The sequence below is a fragment of the Crocuta crocuta genome, unplaced genomic scaffold (assembly GCF_008692635.1).
Source record: "Crocuta crocuta isolate KB4526 unplaced genomic scaffold, BGI_CrCroc_1.0 scaffold61, whole genome shotgun sequence".
Taxonomy (NCBI): Eukaryota; Metazoa; Chordata; class Mammalia; order Carnivora; family Hyaenidae; genus Crocuta; species Crocuta crocuta.
In genome coordinates this window covers 4973987-4995418 of record NW_027528369.1, presented here as the reverse complement: position 1 = coordinate 4995418, position 21432 = coordinate 4973987, and the positions used below count along the sequence as shown (strand labels likewise).

General features: G+C 47.7%; 1 protein-coding gene and 1 non-coding gene across 2 annotated transcripts in view; both read left to right on the top strand.

The window, feature by feature from the left end:
* The first annotated feature begins 8360 nt into the window (after window positions 1-8360).
* On the top strand, window positions 8361-8434 carry TRNAK-UUU (transfer RNA lysine (anticodon UUU)). Its single transcript has one exon. It is a non-coding gene; the product is annotated as a tRNA-Lys (tRNA).
* A 6710-nt stretch (window positions 8435-15144) lies between these two features.
* Window positions 15145-21432, top strand: part of LOC144223351 (polycystin-1-like protein 2) — a 92296-nt gene continuing 86008 nt past the window's right edge. Inside the window, exons 1-3 of the mRNA XM_077754056.1 lie at window positions 15145-15445; window positions 17718-17879; window positions 20017-20202. Of these exons, the coding sequence (XP_077610182.1) occupies window positions 15145-15445; window positions 17718-17879; window positions 20017-20202 (649 nt within the window). The remainder of the gene's footprint in view (window positions 15446-17717; window positions 17880-20016; window positions 20203-21432) is intronic.

Genomic DNA, 21432 nt, shown 5'->3' with positions numbered 1-21432 from the left:
ATTGATTCTTCCTTTTTCTAGGAATCTGCTTTCACCTCCATTTCCTTAACTGTAAAATGGGGGTGTGATGATATCAAAATCTCCAAGATCCCCAAGTACTGGGGACAGCAAAAGCACCTGGCCCCAAACAGCTACCAGTCAGTTATTACCCCTTCTTCCCCAATCGCTCAGGAGGCAGTTCCCTTTGACCCACATTTTCCATTAAGCCCCATAACTTGCCAGTTTATTCTCCCATCTGGTCTAAACATGTGTATCCATGTCAGGTTATTATTCTTAGGTTCTGAATGCTGTGTCCTCATGGGGATTAATTGAGAATTTCTGGCATAAACTATGGGCTCAGGAAAAAATGCATTCCAGGCAGCAACTCTGGTGCAAGAAAAAAAAAAAAAAGGCTCAGAAGACCCTGTTGGGATCCCAGCCCTGCGATTAAGAACTGTAACTGTGGTGGGGCGCCTGGGTGGCTCAGTCGGTTAAGCGTCCGACTTGGGCTCAGGCCATGATCTCATGGTTCGTGGGTTCGAGCCCCGCATCGGGCTCTGTACTGACAGCTCAGAGCCTGGAGCCTGCTTTGGAATCTGTCTCTCTCTCTCTCTCTGCTCCTCTCCTGCTCATAGTCACTCTCTCAAAATAATAAACATTAAAAAAGTTAAAAAAAAAACCAAACTATTGTCACATGTCCCCTCTGAACCTCACTTTACTCTTTGAAACAGGATGGCAATACTTACGTCTCAGGGTTTGTGGGAGAACGACATTGAAATTATAGAGAGGGAAACATGACTGTGCCTTTTTTGTCATTTTGTATACCCAGCAAAGCAATGGCTGCTACCCACCCAGTGTGTTCTCGGCGTCAAGTGCTTTGCCAAGCACTCTTCGTGCACCAGCATGCCCTGACTTTATATAATCCTAGGAGGTGGGTATTCTTAACCTTGTTCTAGAGATGCAAAAAGTCAGGAAAGAACCAGCTTTGCCTTAGGCCACACAGAGACAATTAGGAAGCCGACCCAGCAAGCCTAACTCCAAAGTATACACTCGGTGACCATTCCACACACGACGGATGTTTGCTAGATTCTTGCTGAATGAAGCAATGGGTGGATGTGTCCATTGGTGGCAGACTTGAGAGGGCGAGTCTTGATCGATATCATTGCCTTGTTCTTCTAATAGTGAGGAAGCTAAGCCCAGCTTTCTCTACTCACGCTCTGTACCCTGGGGGCAATTACATGGCGAGGTCAGGATTTTTTGATAACACGGTTAATAAACTGATCCTAACAATGGACAATCTGTATCAGTTTTCTTTTCTTTTCTTTTGGTATTAGTTTTCTAGGGCTGCCCTAACAAAGTACTGCTAGATGGCCTGAAGAACACACGCTTGTTTTCTTACAGTTCTGGAGGCTGGAAGTCCAGGATCCAGCTGTCACCAGTGCTGGTTTCTTGAGGCCTCTCTGCCTGGTGTGTCGACGGCCGTCTTTTCTCATCGTGTCCTCACATGGTTGTCTGTCTGGGCATGCACATCCTTGGTTGTATGTTCAAAATTCCTCGTAGAAGGAGACGCGTCAGGGTAGAGCAGGGCCATTTTAATATCACCGTGCCTAATAGGCTCTACCTGCAAGCAATTACAGTGTGAGGGGCTGAGGCTTCAACATATGAATCTTGAGGTGGGGGAGGGGCAGACACAATTCAGCCCATAATAATATCACAGAGGTTCAAGGAGTTAAAAGAAAATGCTTTGGCTGGAAGTACAGTGTCTTCAGAAACCCCAAAGATGTGCATTTATCTCAAACATCAAGTCATCTGGGGGTCCTGGGTGGCCGGGAAGTTCACTTGGACCCTCTCACCAGGCACCCTGTGCCATTCTCAGAAGGTTTGCTTGCCATCCATGCACTTGCTCGGTTTTGCTTATGAACAGCTGCCTTCACTCCAGGAATCACACCCTCCCAAAATAATGGGCCAAAACAGAGACACAAGATGTGGACAAGGAGGCATTTCCTTCTCACAGCTCTCTTCCTTTATGCTAAGGAAAACCTTTCCCAGAATCCCCCGAGCATATTTTTCTCTTAGTCTCATTGGCTCAGTGGTGTCACATGACCACCCATAGCCCAATTCCTGGCAAGGAGGAGCAGGTGTACCCTGATGTTCTTAAATCCCTCAGGAGTCCTCCCGGGCAGCACATTGTTACCAGATTCACACCAGGATTCCATCAGCAAAGGAACAAGGAGGAAACGGCTTGGGATGGATAAACTGCAGTGTTGGCTACAGACAGTACAACGTTCATCCATTCTCACATTCATTTTTTCACACAGCACATATTTACTAAGCACCTACTGCGTGCTGGAAACACAGCAGCAACTGAAGCAGGAAAATAATTCTGTGCCTTCTTTGAACTTCTGCTGACTAGTTGCCATGTTCCGGCATTACAGGGGTGATTAATGAGGCTCAGTCTCTGCCTTCTTCGCTCCCATGATGTTCTTTTTTGTTGGGAGGTGGAGTCTTTGTATATAATATACGAAAGGACATATATTTCTCAAAGGGGTAAGGGGTCCTGCGTGTTTCATGGGACGGCCTCCAAGTTGAACCTCCATCCTTCCTTTTTGTAAACAGAGATAACAAGCAGCAGCTGCTCTTTCTCAAGGAGCTCTGGTGGTGCTCTGGACCCATGGAGGCCCTACTTTCTAGGCCTTTGCTGATAAGGGGAGAGCAGGGCAAGAGGCCTGTCGCCCGTGGGTCTGTGTCCTCCAGCCTCTCATTAACACCATTCACTGGATGCCTGACATGTGTCAAGTACCATGCTAGGTGTCTGGTCAGGTTTGTGACTTAATTCCCACGCAGTCCTGCAAGGGAGCCATTAGCAGCCTCAGAGATGTGACGGAACTTGATTCATGCACTAGGCAGTGCAAGTCCCTTCCTACGACACAGGAGTGCTTCCCACTTTGTGAAGTTGCTGACTGAGGAACAGAAGTAGATATGAGAGCCAAAGTGGGGGTCCCACAGACCATTTTTAGAATACATTTGCTGCCTTCAAATGGACTGAAAACTGGCCAGTGCGTGAGAGCAAGGGAGTGGAGCGTGGACGAGAGCAGCTCATCTTATGCGAGAGTTTGGTCATCTCCTGCTGCATCACAAACCACTCCAAAGCTCAGTGGCACCAGACCACCACCACAGTCATGATCTCTCTGGGCTCAGTCCTGTGGAGGGATTGGGCTCTGCTGGGCAGTTTTTCTGCTTCCACCGCTTGGGGCTCCTTAGGTGGTTGCANGGGGCGGTGCGTCTGGGCCTCTTTCACTCTCCGCATGGTCTCAGGGTCTGTCCTCGACCCTCTCCATGTGATCACTCCGGCAGGTAGCTGGACTTCTCCCATGGCAGCAAAAGCTTCCACAAAGGATTTCTAGAGAGAGGCGCCTGGGTGGCTTAGTCAGTTGAGTGCCTCACTTCAGCTCAGGTCATGATCTCATGGTTTGTGAGTTCAAGCCCTGCATCAGGCTCACTTCTGTCAGCCTGTAAGCACAGAGCCTGCTTCAGATCCTCTATCCCCTCTTCCAGCCCCTCCCTGACATGTGCTCTCACCAAAATAAATAACAAAATATATTTTAAGTGTTTCGGGATGCCTGGGTGGCTCAGTTTGTTAAGCATCCGACTTCGGCTCAGGTCAGGATCTTGTAGTTCCTGAGTTCAAGCCCCATGTCAGTCTCTGTGCTGACAGCTCAGAGCCCGGAGCTTCGGATTTTGTATCTCTCTCTCTCTCAAAAATAAACAAACAGTAAAAAAATTTAAATGAGAGTTCCAAGAGAAAGGGAGCAGAAGCTTCCGGTCTCCTATAAGGGTGAGCCCACGACTGGCATAGGCTCACTTCACGGACTGCTACTGGGGAGCACAAGTCCCAGAGCCCACCAAGACGCAGCGGGGAAGGACGGGTGAGGGCGTGAATGCGGTGTCTGGATGGCGTGGTCCCTTTTTGGGCCATCTTTGGCCCTGACATCCCCAACAGACCCGTTTGTATTGGAGCTGCAGCTCTGCTTACCAGTGGAGTGTCTGAGCCACTTGCTTAAATCTCAGACCCTTAGGGGTGCCTGGGTGGCTTAGTCGGTTGAGCGTCCGACTTTCGCTTAGGTCATGATCTCGCGGTTCGTGGGTTCGAGCCCCACGTCGGGCTCTGTGCTGACTGCCAGCTCAGAGCCTGGAGCCTGTTTCAGTCTGTGACTCCCTCTCTCTCTGACGCTCCCCTGCTCACGCTGTCTCTCTCTCTCTCTCCTAGAAATAAATAAAAACATTAAAAAAAAATTAAAAAAAAAAATCTCAGACCCTTAGTTCCCTGATCTTGAAATAGGAATTATAATACCAGTCCCATCAGGTGGCTGCAAAAGTTTAAACTATAAAGACTCCGATCACATCTGTCGTGGTGTTCAGAATAGTTCCTTGCCTTTCTTTTCCTGGGAAAGAGAGAAAAATTGGAAAGATCAGCCAATCTGATAATCAGAAATATTAATTGCTTTGGCCGGTTACGATGCACACATCTCTGGCCTGTCACTGGAAGGGGAATAGACGTCCGTGACCTAGTCTAGGATCTTCAGTGTGTTCTAGTCTGGCTGCAAAGACACGTACACAGTAACAGCTAGGTGCCCCCCTCGGCTGCTCTAGCAGGGGCACAGATAGGAAGTATCATGGGATTCCAAGGAAGGAAAGTTTGCTCAGGCTGGGGAAGGCTGGAAAAGGTGGCTTCCTGGAGGAGGGGTGCCCAGTGGAGCCCCTGAGAGTGGGATGTGTTTGGATAGGCAATGAGAAGGACCACTGTGAAAGATGGCATGGAGCTGGACTATTCTAGTGGGGGGATAGTGAGGAGGACAGGCTGGCTCTGCCAGGGACCTAATGATCTTTATAGGTGCCACTTACTGAGAGCTCCCGACATGCCAGATGTTCTTCTGAGCCTTTGGGACAGGGGAACACATGTCCTCTTCACAATACCCCTGAGCACGGGTATTCAGCCCATTTTACAGATGTCAAAAGTGACATACAGAGGAGTTAAGCAACTCGCCAGTGCCCTGGAGCTCTGAGGCCGTACTTGGAATCACGGTTTGTCTCCACTACCGCCCAGATGGGAGTAGAAAGTGGTTCAGGGATTGGATCGTGCGAGGATGTAAGAATTTGGGCTTCATACTCTAGACAGTGATCTCTCAGTCAAGAGACCATGTCCAGTGAAGGCATTAATGTGAGCACTTAGCTGTGCCGCCCAGTACAGTAGCCACAGGCAGCATGGAGCTATATGAATCTAAACATCAATTAATTACAATGAAATTAAATTCCTCCCTCATCCTAACCACATTTCGAAGGCTCCACAGACACACGTGGCTAGTGGCTACCATATTGGTAAGTGCAGACAGAACATCTCCCACCAGCAGGGAAAGTTCTACTGACAGTGCTGAGCTAGCAGGAGGATTGCTAAGATGGCATATGTATATGACCGAGGTGACAGGGGCAGCTATGGCTGCATGACAGGGTAACAATGTAAATCGGCCCATGTATGTGCTCATTCACTCATTCATTCACCTGTTTCTCAAATATGGAATGGCACCCACCCAGCGGGAGCAGTGGCACGTCCCAGGTGACACAGGAAGACCCTCCAGGGCCAAGGGGCGTGGTAAAGAGAGGCGCTGTCCACGTCTCATGAAAACGGCGACGCTGAGCCAGAAGCGTGAGGATGGCTGGGAGCTGGCCAAGTAGAGGAGCCGGGAAGAGTGGTCCCAGAAAGGGTGCAGCCCCAGAGGGACCACACAGCATGGCCACCCCATACAGCTCTAGATCATGGGCAGGGGGGTGGCTGTGGTAGGAGAGAAGCAGGAGAGGTGAGCCGGGGCCAGAGGAAAAGGGCAAGCGGGAGAGGGAGAGGGGGACGAGGCGAATGTTCACAGGCTTGGGGCCTGGAGCTGGGGTTGCTGAGAGGGACACAGGACGAAGCAGAGAGCCAGAGGAGGGCCCTAGGGGCTCCACGGAGGTGCTGTCTGGCAGGGCTCGTCCCCAAGTCAGGTCAGGTATCTCCTGGGCTTCCTCCCAAGTCATACACGTTGGCACAAGTTGGCCACGTTACATCCAGCAGCGATGCAGAGCCTGTGGGAGAGGATTCGCTTCCGGAGGGTGCGGGACTTGGTACAGAAGCACAGACGGTCTGCCCTTTGGAGGGTCTGAGGTGCTCAGCGGGCAAGCAGGAAGGCTTCATCTCCCCGCTTCCACAGGGAGAAGGAGAGGCATTCACTGATGTGCGCCCCCTCACCTGTATTTTGCACAAGCCCTACCTTCTAATTCTGGCACAGCCCTGGCAGGTACTGTTATAATCCCCCCCCCTTTTTTTTTAATCAAGGAAACAACCAAAGCTCAGTGAGGTTGTGTCCTGGGGCCACAGGCCACACAGCACGTGGCAGAGGTGGGAGATCTGAATGTGGGGTCCTCTTCCTGTATAATTTAGGGAAGGAGCAAGGAAGAGGAGGCTACCTTTCCTGAGGCCGCTTTCTCCATGGAATGTGTTGCATCCATAAAGCAGTCATGAGGTGAAGAAGCAAAACCTGAATTAAGAAAGAAAAGTTTTTGTGCTATAAAAGAATGAAAAACCAATCAACAACCTTATTTTCCAATTCTGTATCTCCTATTACAAAGTTACTGTCTAAAGTGAGTTAATATTTCCCCTTTGGAGGTAATGTCATCAAATCTACATTACACTGCAGCTTTTCAATTAAGTTGGCTTCTTTTTTTTTTTTAACTTTTTTGTAATGTTTTATTTATTTCTGAGAGAGAGAGAGAGAGAGAGACAGTGTGAACAGGGGAGGGTCAGAGAGAGAGGGAGTCACAGACTGAAACAGGCTCCAGGCTCTGAGCTGGCTGTCAGCACAGAGCCCGACGCGGGGCTCGAACCCACGAACCATGAGATCATGACCTGAGCCAAAGTCCGATGCTTAACTAACTGAGCCACCCAGGCACCCCATCCAATTAAGTTGGCTTCTAAATGGTGCCTTTAATTAGCCAGGGTGAAAAACCGAGTAGATAAAGTGGAAATCTCCGATAGCGAGTTTCCAGGGGACAAAGTCCCAGGACCAGTGGCAGCCGCCTTCCCAAGGGAGAAGGGTCAGTGGTGAGCTCCACGGCCCATCCAGAAAGCAGGATGTAGGAAGTGGAGGGAGAGCCGTGCTAGGGTTCTTGGAGGGCACACTTCACCACTGAAACTGAAGACCACAAATCACCCCATTAACATTTAGGAGAATTCATTAATTCCACAAAGTTCTACTAGAGGCAGAGACTAGCCTCATGTTTGGTATTAGAGACAGAGAGATGGGAAGTTGTAACTCCTGGACTCCATGAACTCCCAGCCTAATGAGGAAGAGAGGAAAGCAAATAATAATTATTATAATAATATGCCACGCTTGGGAGGTAGAAGGGACAGAGTGAAATGCAGAGGGCACTACTGGGAGAAAGGGGTGTGCCTTCTAACGCCGGAGTGGGAACACTTTAATTTTCTACCGTGATGTGCTCAGAGCCCGGTCAGTGAAGCTTCACAAAAATTCAATTTAAATGACAACTACCAGGTTATAGTCTAGACTGTGGTTTCTGCTTCCTAAGTAATCTTTCAGATTGTTCCTCTTTCCTCCAGCCACCCCCCTCCCAACCCCAGCTACCATCCTCACTATTGCTCACCTCTTGGGAGTAGCCTCCTCATGGCCTCCCTGCCTCCAGTCCTATCCACAATCTACCCTCCCTGCTGCCACCAGGTGACCTGGCTGAAATGCAAGCCTGATCATGTCACTCTTCTGTTTCAAATCCAGAGTTTAGCACAATGTCTGGCATGTAGTAGGTGCTCAACAGATATTTATTGAATGAAAGAATGAATGAATGAATGACACACGGCCTCACTGTGCTACATCATCATTGTATTGATTTGCTAGGGCTTCCATGACAAAAATACCACAACCTAGGTAGCTTACACAGTTCTGGATGTCAGAAGTCCAAAATCAAAGTGTCCACAGAGCCAGGTGCCTTCTGAAGTCTCTCCGGAAAATCCTTCCTAGCTACTTCTAACTTCCAGTGGTTACCAGCACACCTTGATGTTCCCTGGCCCTAGTCTCTGCCTCTTGTCACATGGACTTCTCTCTGTGTGTCTGTTTGTCTCTGTGTTCAGATTTCCTTCTTATAAAGGACACCAGTCACTGGGTCTGGACCCTCCTTCCCCCAGCATGCCTTCATCTTGATTACATCCACAAAGGCCTTATTTCCATCAAGAAGGCACATCCTCAAGCACCAAGGGTTAGGACTTCAACATGTCTTTTTGGAAGATACAAGTCAACCCACAATAGCCATTAAGCAAAAACAATTTAAAAGTAGAAACTGAAGCCCAGAATAGCTCAGTCGGTAGAGCATCAGACTTTTACTCTGAGGGTCCAGGGTTCAAGTACCTGTTTGTGCATTTGTGGCTTTGGGATGCCTGGATGGCTCAGTTGGTGAGGCGTCCAACTCTTGGTTTCGGCTCAGATCATGATCTCACAGTTCATGAGTTCTAGCCCTATGTCCAGCTCTGTGCTGACAGCGTGGATCCTGCTTGGGATTCTCTCTTACCCCCGTCCCAAGCTTATGCTTGCATTCTCTCAAAAAATAAAACAAAACAAAACTTAAAAAATAAAAATAGAAATTTAAAAGGCTATCAACAGACTAATTTTATAGCCAGATTCTTCTCATAATTTCTCTCTTATTCTCTCTCTCTCTCTCTCAAGGCTAAACCCTCCTAAACAGTGCTAACATGGAAGCAGATTAAACTCCTAGGAGGACATGGAAGATATGGCATTTAACTCCTGGAGACCGTGAGGCAGCTTCAGAGAAGAGGTTCATAGTTGAGCTATTCTTGAAAAAAGGATACAGGTGTTCAGGCAAGGGTATTAGAAGAGGCACTTTTGTAAAGAAACAGCACACGCATGACTGGTGTGACAGCTGGGGCAGACCCGAGAGGGGCGGATGATGCTGGGGGGCGTAGTTTATGCTGGTTCTGGGGCACTGACAAGAAATAAGGATTTGCTTTTATAGGGCCCCTCCCTGAGACACCCCTTCTACCGGCTCTCCCCACCCCTACCTCCACCCCATCCCCTTCTTCCTGGCTAATCTGTCAAGATCTAGTTCACCAGCCACCTTGTAGAAGCAAACAGCTTAACATTCGAGAACAACATGGAGGACTACCTCCATGTAGACTACATACACGCCTAAAAAAACAAGAGAATACCACCCGCCATCTCAATGACTGAGGCCATTATTAACTGCTCAGAGATGGTCCCCAAGTACAGAACTGAAATTGTCAGGAAAGTAGGCAAGGCAGTGTTCAGCTGTGTGAGCATTTTTCTCAGGATTTGATCTGGCAGCCGGAGTCCTCAAGCGAGATCAGCAGCATGAAGAACCAAGATAATCCATCCGGTTTAAATAGACGCTGAACCCATAAGCAAGAATCATGAAGATGTTTGTGCCCTATGGGTCCAGGCCTCCCAGTCTTGGGGATAGACCTAAGGTTGGGGTCTCCCAGAAGCACAAGCCAAGACGAGGATTGAAGTGCCAGTGATTTATTTGGGAGGCGAATCCAGGAAATGCCAGCAAGGGCACGGGGAAGTGACACAGGGAGGGAAGACATTGACAGTGCATTTATCTAGGCTGTTACCACCATAGGCTCAGTCTGGCTGCTGGGCTGCTGGGCTGTGGGATGGTGTAAGTGTCCTTTAGAGTTATCTTGAGGAATCTGGGTGATGGACCCCCCCCCCAAGCCTGGCCAATCAAGGGTGAGAGTTTCTCCCTAGAGGCATGAACTGCCAGGCACTTCCATCCTGCCCCTCATGTGCAGGGAAAGGCAAGGAGTTATTACAGGTGCTTGCATTTAAAAGCCTTACATGGTAAATGTGAGTGGTTAAGATGGGCCTGTGATAATGCCTGCTGCAACCTTCAGGAGGTTAAGTCAGCTCAGGCTAAATGTTAAGTGCAAGATGATGTTCGTAGCAGTGTTGACTGAATTGCAAAACTGAACACATAACCAAGAGCTGACAAAAACCACACAAACTAGTACTGTGGGAATGGTTTAGCAAATATCTATTCAGGGAAAGGAAGCACAGCCTTCACCATGCCAATTCCAAAGCCCTTTAGCAGCATGGAAAAGGCCTAGCATCTAAAACTAAGTGGGAAATGTAATACGAACTAATTACACTCATGCTATGGTGGTGTCTGGGTAAACATCTATCTCCATGGCAAGAAGAATTTCAAGGAACCACAAAGAAATGAAAATGCATTGGGGTGAGGGAACCATGAGAATTCTTTTGCTAGGTTGTCTTTTTAATGTTTATTTATTTTTGAGAAAGAGAGCATGAGTGGGGGAGGGGCAGAAAGAGACGGAGACACAGAATCTGAAACAGGCTCCAGGCTCTGAGCTGTCAGCACAGAGCCTGACGAGGGACTTGAACCCACGAACCGTGAGATCATGACCTGAGCCGAAGTCAGACACTTAACCAACTGAGCCACCCAGGCGCCCCACTATGTTGTCGTTTTAGTTGAATGGAGGGCAAAGATTCAATTCAATTTATGACCAATGAAAACACCAATTCATATAAAGCGATGTGCTCCCCCCTCCCCTGCCCCCAATTCCTGCATGCCCTCCCAAATAAATTGCTTGCTCTTGAATTCTTGGCTTGGTGAGCTTCTGGGGAAACCCAAACTAAAACAGAAAGACTCCCAGGACTGGGATGACAGAGCCACAGGGTGTGAACATCTCTATGTTTCTCAAGACCTCAAGGACTTGGACTCAAGGCCTCATTTAAACCAAATTTGCTCTCTCTTTTCATTTGCTGGCCCCCAAAATCAGTTTAGAGGCTCAGGCAACTGAATCAGATCACTGGAAACAGGCTCTCATGGGTCCAGCCATGTCCTGCTTTCTTTCTTCACATACACAGATGTTTAAAGCACATGGGAGCTGATATCACCAAGATGAATTCTGTGCCCAGGGGTCTGCAATTTGTCAGAACATAAAGAACTCAAAAGTGGAATTCAGCCTGCACATTTGCATTCATTATCAAAAGTCCCAAGCACGTTCCGTGAGGGACATAAATTAAGCCCTTTACCCAGGAGATACCTTATCGCTACATGAAGGCTTCCAGAGAGTTTTCTAATAGAAGCCATTAGAAGCTTGGCCCCTAGAGATAAGAGACCAATGTTCACTGTGTTCCTGCCGGTGACTCAGCAATGACTCGAGACCTGCCCTGGGCTCCGTCTGGCAGGGCTACTCCAGAGGGCTTGGAAGGGCTTCTGGGAAAGGGATGGGGGCCATGGGTCAGTCCCAGTGTTGGTTTGAAAACTGGCCTCTGTACACAGGGAGAGACGGAAGAAAAAGCAGATCCCTGCAGATTGGTAGGTGGCAGTTAAGAGAACTTAACACTCAAGCCTGTCTTGGGTGCTACAAGACAAGAAGCTCTCTGTACTTGCTGCCAAGTCTCAAAAGTTTATATAGAGGCTTTAACTGCATCCAGTCCTGCATACTGTCCAGATGATTTCAACACCACTTCACTATCTCAAGGCTGTGTCCTTGGGACAGCTTCTGGGAGCAGGGAAGGCAAACAGAATGCACGTTCTAAGGACGGGGCAGGGATGAGATGCTTCCAATTGCCTGGGTCCCATTCATGGGTCAACTAGAAGTCATAGCCTCTCAACCTACCCCAACACGCAAGTTCATGGGAGATGGGGCCAGGCTGGCAAATGTTCATTGAGTCCTACTGTGTGCCAGTCATGGGATGAACAGAGATTAAGAGATATTATCCCTTTCCTGCAAGAAACTCATAGAATAAAACAAGCTAAATGTCCATCAACAGGTGAATGGATAAGCAAATTGTGGTGTATCCATACACGAGGCATTATTTAGCTATAAAAAGGAATGAAGTACTAGTAACACACACTCCAATGTGGATGACCCTTGAAAACATGCTGAGTGAAAGAAGCTACTGAATGAAAGAAGCTAGACACAAAAGGTCACATATTATACAATTCCATTTATAGGAAATGTCCAGAATCTGTAAATCCATAGAGACAGAAAATAGTGCTTGCCAAGGACTGGGAGAGAAGGGAATGGAGAGGAAAAAAAAGATGAATTCTGTCACAACAGGTGAATAATTTAAAGCCAGACATTAGGCACCCATGTTCTCTAAAGGCTCTGGCCACACTGCTGCAAGAAACTATTTGCCTAATGCCTACTTTGAAGGTTCTAGAGTTCTGCCACATTGCAAAGGCCCCTCTCCATCCTTGAATCACTAACTTCTTATGCAAACCCATCCCCCAGCATTGTGCTTCATTGTAATAATATAAACCATACCCTGGCGTCTCCTCTGTCCCAACCCAAATGGCCCATACAGGTATTTTCCTAAAGTGAAAGAGCTCCCAAGAAGAACTCTGGTGTTAGCAGTTAAAACAATTTTTCCCACCAATGAGGCAACTTAGTAATTTTGTCAAACACTGTTAATTTTGAAAGTTGTCATGAACAACAAACATTCCTCAGCAAACAAGGAGCTAAGGTGAGGAACATATTAGTTCTGGAAAACTTTTAATTCAGCAGTTATTCTATAAACTTTTATTGAGTACCCAAAAAGGGGGGAAGGGATGAGGTTGTGGAATAGAGTAATGGTCTGTGCTACAAGATGGATGAGCCTTGAAGACACTGGGCCAACAGAGCCAGTCACAAAGACCACATGTTATGTGATTCTGCTTATATGAAGCGTCCAGAGTAGGCAAATCCACAGAGCCAGGAAGGAGATTAGTGGTTGTCAGGAGCTGGCGGGAGGGAGGGTTGGGAGTGAATGCCAGCCGGGCAAAGGGTTTCCTTTTGGGGTCATGAAAATGTTCTAAAATGGATCACGGTGAAGGTCGCACAACTTCATGGATGTACTACAAACCACTGACCTGCACATTTTAAATGGGTAGATTGTATGGTATATGAACCATGTCTTAAGTTTTTATCGACAAAAAAGAAAAAGGAAACTCAGAGGAGAGAGGCATATTATGTGAGGCAAGTTCTACAAAATCCGCAGAGGAACTGACGTTTGAGTGGGGTATCAAAAGTAGACTGGGCGGGACCGTGAGAAAAGGGTTCCTGGCAGAGCGAAGAGCACAGACACATGGAGGCACGAAGGAAGGTACTAGAAGGCAACTAGGATAGTTAGAAAGAGCTGTGTGTGACTTTGACCTAATGGAGGAATGATGGGCCCATGAGATTTAAAAATATGTATATATATTGAGAGAGAGAGAGAGAGAGCGCAAGCCCGACACAGGGCTCAATCCCACCACCTTGGGATCATGATCTGAGCCAAAATCAAGAGTCGGACGCTCAACCGACTGAGCCACCAGGCATCCCACCATGAGCTTTTTTAAAAAAAAGAATTTATTATTTTTGAACAGCTAAGATATTTATCACATGGTACAAGATAGAAAAGTTTCCAAAATATGGCCGATGAAACCAAAGTCTTGCTCCTTCCTCTGCCTCCTACTCACCTAGGTCCCCCGACCCCTGACCCAAGCAATCACTACTGCCAGTCTCTTGTAAGTCCTTTATGAGATATATTCTACACATACAAATAAATCTTCATAGATATTTTTGTGTAAATAGGATTGGATCATTGGGGCGCCTGGATGGCTCAGTCCACGAAGCACCTGACTCTTGATTTTAGCTCAGGTCGAGCCCCACTTCGGGTTCTGTGCTGACATCACAGAGCCTGCTTAGGATTCTCTCTGTCCTCTCTCTCGGCTCCTCCCCCTACTCACATGGATGTGTGCTCTATCTCTCAAAATAATAAATAAATTTAAAAATTTTTTTAAAAAAACAGGATTGGGCCATCAACACTATCTCATAATTTGCTTTTAATATTAGCAAAAATCTTAGATATTCTTCCAAATTTGTATATAAAGAATTTGATCATTTTTGTGTGTGGGTATGTACCACATTTTGTTGACCACTTTCTTACCAATGGACACTTTAAGTTGTTTCCAAATTTTCCTTCTTACAAAATTCTGCAATAAATAACATTATATGTATGACATTTTGTGCATCTATGAATTTATTTGTAGGTAGAATTCCTAGAAGTTGAACTGCTACATTACAGGGATTGTGCTTTTAAAATTTTGAGAGATATTGAGGTGCCTGGCTGGCTCAATCAGTATACTGATCATGTGAATCCTGATTTCAGGGTTGTAAGTTCAAGCCCCACATTCGCTATAGAGATTACTTTTAAAAAATCTTAAAAATAATAAATAAAATTTTGATAGATGTGGTCAAACTGCCCACAACGGAGGTTATAACAGTTTATACTCCCATCAGCAATGAGTGACTCTGTTTCCCCACATTTGGAGGGTGTGTTTGGAAATATGGTCAGGGGCCAATTCATACAAAGCCTTGTATACAAAGCTGAGAAGCTTGAACTTGATGCACAGACCATGGACATCCACTAGAGGGTTTAAGGCAGTGGGTGAGGATAGGCAGGTTTGAGGTTTTAAAAGCTTACTTTCATGATGATATTGAAACAATTTTGTCGGAAATTTGTATTCTCCAATAGGCATGAGTGGTAATGTGATGAACCAGAGAGAGGGAGACATATCCATTAGGATTTAAGCCCACGCTGGAGAGAATGTGATTACCATGTGGGCACAGCTCCCACTCTGGACAATAGGATTGGGGATGAGTGCTACTTGGTTCCTTTACCATCTCATCACTCCCACTTGCCTGCCATTTTTCTTTTATCACATACTTCTCACATGCTGATGGCCTCTCGTGAGACATGTGGTCCTCCAGGGTAACAGCATCAAACCAATAGCAAGGAATTTTTATCAGAAGCTAACAGTTTATCGAATGACAAGCAGACAGGTGAGATAGCGGCTTTATGTTTCTCTTGAAGACCGTTTTGCAAATCAATGGGATTTGGAACAGGCATCGAACAAAGAGCTGGGGAAAGCAAAAATGCAGACACATTCATCCTGAGCCTTTTGTCTCTTAACTAAGAGGCAGGTGCTATTATTTGACGAAAGAGAGAAGGAAAGATGGACGGCAGACAGTTGTGAGCCACCAGTATAAAAAGGACCTCAGCGCCAGCTCCATCCAGATGCTCGGGTGATAGCTGAAGAATGAAGGCAGCGGGCTTGCTACTCCTGGGCCTTGCTCTGAGGTTTAGGGCTGTGATCGCTACGCCAGAAGACGGCAGCTCTTGCTCAAAGAGCCAAGTGGCTTTCAGAGACTCTTGCTATGAATTTGTGCCTCTCAGCAACACCTTCTATGGTGCCCAGAGCTGGTGCGAGGGGCAAGGGGGCCATTTGGTCTTTATTCGTGACGAGGACACCCAGAAGTTTCTGCAGAAGCATATCTCCCAGGACAGGGAATGGTGGATTGGACTTGTAGGAAATTTGGCTCGGAATGGAACCACAGAAGGTAGGTGCTCTGAAAGCTGTATTTCAAAGGAAGCTTGTGGCTGTGATTCTCACCATTGCTTCTTTTAAAAAAAATTTTTTTTAATGCTTATTATTTTTTGAGAGAGAGAGAGTGAGAGAGCAAGTGGGGAGGGGCAGAGAGAGAGGGAGACACAGAATCCAAAGCAGGCTCCAGGCTCTGAGCTGTCAGCACAGAGCCCGACGTGGGGCTCAAACTCACAAACTGCGAGATCACGACCTGAGTTGAAGTTGGACGCTGAACCAACTGAGCCAACCAGGTGCCCCTCTCACCGTTGCCTCTTAATCCAGAACCTCATAGAACAATGTAATATATCCTAATTCTCATGGTAAGGACACCCTCTGCTTTTGTGGATCAAAGGAAATAATTCATGTACAGAATCTCGCACAGAATTTGACACATAGCCAACACTCTGAAAATATCCATTTGTTTGAATGTGTCTAATAATACTAGCTATAGCTTCTTCAGTTCTTGCTAGAATAGTGCCAGCACTATTCTTAGTACTTCTTGCCCATTATCACTCCAAATCCCTACAATAACCAGTGAGATGATATTGTTGCTTCTGTTGTATAGATGTGGGAACAGAGTCTCAGGAAATAATTACTAAGCTATTTTCAAAGCACTTCCACATGCCTTTCTCCATTTCTTATGAGAGTAAAGCACGTTAAGAGCTTGGCTCCGCCCCATTCACAGTAGATGGTCTCGTTTTAATGGTCCGCCTAGAAACTCTTACTTACCTTTTACTCTGTGAGGGCTCCTTCCTCCAACCCCAGCATGGTCCGCTGAGTCCTCTATGCACCGTAGAGCCTTGCCCACACCCCTGGGAGGGTACTTTTGGTATGACTTTCAATTTTTAGGTGTCTATCTTCCTTCCTAGACAGTGAGCTTCTTTGAGGTAAGGAACCACATTCTGGCCACTCTTCTTTCCCCAGTGCCCGCACCTAGCAGAGAATGGACAAATGAACATTTATATTCAATTCTCGCACCCACCCCACGAGGTACACATTGCTACTCTTATTTTATGGATGAGGAAAATGAACTCCAGGGGGAGAAAACTGTTTGCCCAAGAGAACGCTGCGAGAGGACTCTCTTGAGTCAGAGTCCTGCCACATGACATTGCCCTGAGGAAGCCACTGGGTTTTAGAAATGCGTAACTTGGTCTGGGCTAAGCACTTATTACCAGAGTGGATGGAAAGGCTTAATTAGGGAGCAGCTGGGAAACACTCATAGCCACAGGATTTTAATTCTGAAATGCATTTTCAGGCAATATCTATTGAATGGTTTCTTGATTTGTAGATGTAGCAATTGTGGATTTCTGTTTATTGAACATCCCTTCCTATCCACTGAAAGCAGTTGTGTCTATTTGAAATCACCAAGGGATACCACATGGCTCATTTTACAGAAAATGAGGTAGATCAGTGTAGACTGAGATGTAACAACCCCCAATATTTAATGCTATTTAAGAAGGAGCAGGATATCGTGTGGAGTATGATGGCATTTGTATAAATTGATTTCAGGCACTCATGGATGCTGACATATAGATAAAATCCACTCTAGAACAATTCACAAGACATAATAGTAATGGGAGTAACCCATAGGTTGGGAGCAGGGAGACGTTTTTATTTTATACGCTTTTCCACTGTAAAATTTTTTTAACCATTCATATGGATTTATTTTTAAAAATGAATAAATACACTTTTGAGTCTTTAGAGTAATTTATAGTGTTTTCTAGGTTTCAAGTGTCCTTGAAATGCCTTTGTATTACACACACACACACACACACACACACACACACACACTCACAACCTGACTTCAAGAGTCACATCAGTGTGTTCAAGGGACTGAGGAGTCCCGGAAGTAAGGAAAACTCCCATTTTAAGTGAGTGTGCCTAAATATATTTGACAAGGGACCCTGCTTCTCTATGGAACGCCTTCGAACACCCCGAGGCACACTTCTGTGCTCTTTTTTTAGACTATGGTAAGACAGAGCTGGAAGCATCATGTCCTTAATGAAACTACTTTGTTTGGGCTCCCTGACTCGGCACCCCAGTTTTTAGGTTGAATTCTTACGTCTGGGTATTGGAAGGTAACAGCTAGCAATGTCTCTTTGTTGGCATGGGAAAGAGAGGCCGTTAGCCTGTCGGCCTTAACTGAGCACCTCCCGCAGCACCAGGAGCTGAGCTGAGGTGACGCCTGTGCATAAAAAGGGTCAGAAGAATGTCTGCAAGTCCTGGTACCTGTGTTCCCATCCCAGGGCCAGGGATCTGGCTGGACACCTCAAATGTGAGCTACAGCCACTGGCGCCGAGGGGCCTCTCCTGCCCCAAACACCTGTGGTTATATCGAGAGAGACGATTCCTTTGGATGGGCGGCCTCAGACAACTGCACGCAGCCGTCTGCCTTCATCTGCGAGTTTGGTGAGCTGGCCTCTGTTGTGGGGTCTCCCTCCTTCTGTCTCTCTGTGTCCCTCCATGTGTCTCTGTTTCTCTCTACCTCTTTCCGGGTGTCCCTGGGTCTCTGTCTTTGTGTCTTCCTGTGTCCCCGTCTCTATCTCTGTCTCCACGTCTCCCGAAATGCCTACCTGTCTCTGTGTGGTGCTCTGTGTCTATTTCACCTCCCCAGCTCACATTCCCCTCTCCCTGTCCACTTACCTACTAGTCTCACCTACGTCCCTCCTTTCCTCTCAGACACCTGCATCTAGGGGCAAATGCCCAGCCCCACTTACTCTCTTTTCCCAGTCTTCCTATGAAGGAGACGTGGTTCCAGGAGGCTGTTCTCATTTGCCCTTGACTCCTGCTGCCATGGCCAGCCCGGGTCTGAGTCTCCAGCACTCACCCTCCCTGACTCCAGAACGTCCCTACACTCTGTTCTTGTGTTCTTTCTAGCTGCTGTCCATGGTTGACCCCCTTTTCGCCCTGGGGACTCCTCCCTGGGGACTCTGTCTAAGAGCCCTGGCAGGAGGGACCCATGGCCCCACACTGGTCCTGCCTGCCATGCAGGGGCCCTGGTGTAGGGGCCTGGTTTTGGAACTAAGCTGCCCCATGTTCCCCTGACTTTCAAGACAGGCTTAAGAGAAGCTTCCAGGCTTCCTGGGCTCAGCCCCCTCCCTGTCTCCAAGCCCCACAGTGAAGAACCCCAGCTCCCAGGGCCCATTCTGGATTTGGGCACTTACAGGACGCCCTGCTTCATCCCTCCCCCCACATCCCCGGTCTGGTTTTAAATAGGAGCCACATAGGGTTAACTCCTCCAGCCGGGCTGATTCTGGAAACTTGTAGCTTCAGGGACGTGTGGGTCATACAACTTCCCTCTCTTTTTATCACAGCTCCCCAGAGCTTGCCCCTTCTGCACCCCAACTTGGAGCCTGTCTCCGAACCTTTCAGCCCCAGGGCCTTGGGGCCACTGCTACAAGGTCACACTGTGAACAGCTGACACAACCAAGCAGCACCTCCAGGAACAGAGCTGTGTGCATTTACTCACAATAGAAGCACCTCTGCTGTTCGAGGCGAGGCCTCTTTATAAGAGGATTAGTGGGGCTCAGAAAGGGTAAGCTCCTTGCCCAAGACCACACAGCTGGGAAGTGACCATGATAAGACCTGAACTCATGTTTGCCTGTGGCCAGAGAGAGCCTGGAAGATGCTGGCTGCTGCTGGCTTTGGAGATGGAAGAAGGGGTCACAATCCAACAAACGCGGCTCCTCTGGAAGCAGAAAAAGGCTCAGGACAGACAGAGGCACCAGATCCCTGACACGAGCCCAGTAAGACCCATTTTGGACTTGTGACCTTTGCAACTCGAGGACGATAGATTTGTACCGTTTTCAGCCATGAGTTTGGTGGTAGTTAGTACAGACAGCAGCTGTAGGAAACTAACACAGACTTTCGGTCTCCTCCTCTACCCTGTGGTGTTCCCAGCAGGCAGACAAGCTGGAGTTTAGGTCCATAGTTTCCTTTCTGGCTGTGCTCACCTGAGCCAGGTCATTGTTTTCCAACAAACGTTCACTGAATTCACCGGTTCAAGAGCCGGGCTGGAGGCGGGGGTGGGGGTGGGGGCGGTCTCAGCACAGTGGCCCCCTGAGCCTGATGCTCCTAGAGGGGAAGATAATAGCTGAGCTTCTAGGATTGGTAGGAAGATGCACTAAAATCACTCATTCATTCAACAGATGCTTGTTTAGCATCTATGATGTGCCAGGCACTGTTTTCAGATAAGGTTCAAGTTGGTGTTTGTATAGCCCTTACTCTGCATGTATAAACTCATGGAATCCTCCTAAAGACCCTCTAGGGGTGTAGTACTGACACTCCCCTGTGCTAAGGGGCATAGAGAAGCTGAGTGATTTGCAGAGGGTCACACAGCCCACGGCTGGTGGCCTCTAAGCCCAGGCAGCCTGGCTCCAGAGCCATTCTCACGCCCACCACCATCTATCCCCCTCTCCTGTGGAGCTGGCTTCTGTGTCCCTTCATCTCAGCCTCACCCCGGACACCCCTCCACTTCCCATCAGCCAGGCACTTGCCCAGGCGTGACCATGGTCCCTCCTAAGGTGTCACCTTCCCTTTGTCACAGGTGTTGGCCAGAGCCTGGCCTGTGACGGCCTCAACGCCACCATGCACTGTGGCTCAGGGGAGGTTATCCAGATCCAGGACGCCTTCTACGGGCGCCAGACTCCCCATTATTGCGTCCAGGATGCTGCACGCCCCTCAGAACTGGAGGAAGGATGCACCTGGGTCAGCGTCAAGGACGAAGTGGCAGGTAGGACCCAAGGACAGCTCTGGCTGCGGGGGCAGGGCACTTCCTGGGGCCCCGTACCCAGAAAAGGGTTCTGGAAGGCTTCCTTGGGCCTCCAGCATTAGGAAGATGGGTCAGCCTCTGCCCACAGCACCATGCAGGGAAGGGAGGGGGCCATGGCTTGCCTCCTCACTGGGTGCCACACCCACCTCGGCAGGCAGGGGGGCATTCTGCCCCTGAGTCCACTTGGTCACAAGCAATACTACTTGCTTTTTTTTTTTTTTTAATGTTTCTTTTATTTGTGAGTGTGTGTGTGTGTGTGTGAGAGAGAGAGAGAGAGAAAGAGAGAATGAGTGGGAAAGGGGGACAGAGAGAGGTGAACAGAGGATGTGAAGCAGGCTCTGCACTGATAGCAGAGGGCCCGATGTGGAGCTCGAACTTATGAACCGTGATATCATGACCTAAGCTGGAGTTAGATCTTTAACCAACTGAGCCACCCAAGTGCCCTACTTTCTTTAAAAAAAAAAAAAGTTTCTTTCTTTCTTTTTTTTTTTTTTTTTGAGAAAGAGAGCGAGAGCACGCACATGAGCAGGGGAGGGGCAGAGAGAAGGGGGAGACAAAGAATCCCAAGCAGGCTCTTCACCGTCAAGGCAGAGCCCAACTAGAGACTCGAACTCATGAACCATGAGATCATGACCTGAGCGGAAATCAAGAATCAGATGTTTGACTGAGGCCCCCAGGTACCCTGCTTTCTTTTTTTAATTTAATGTTTAAAAATTTCTAAATACTCCAAACATATAGACAATAAAAGCATTTTGGGGAGGTTGGGTGGCTCAGTTGGTTGAGCACCCTGCTCTTGGTTTCAGCTCTGGTCATGATCTCATGGCTCGTGGGTTCGAGCCCTGCATTAGACTCTGTGCTTGAGATTCTTTCTCTCTGCTCCTACCCCATTCACACACACGTGTGTGTGCGCGCTCTCTCTCTCTCAAAATAAATAAATAAACTCGGAAAAATTTCAGTGAACTCCCATAGACCCACCTACCCCTTGTTGTTAAATCCTGACATTATTCCGTATTTGCTTAATGTCCCTTCATCACAGAAATGAGTATGACTTTGAATTTCGTACTATCCACTTTGATACACATACCAGTTTGTTTCATCTATTGCATAACTGTACCATAATTCTTCTTTCTCTGTTGAGAGTTGAACGGGTTGTGTGCTAATCCCTGGCTATTTTGAATAATGCTGAAACAC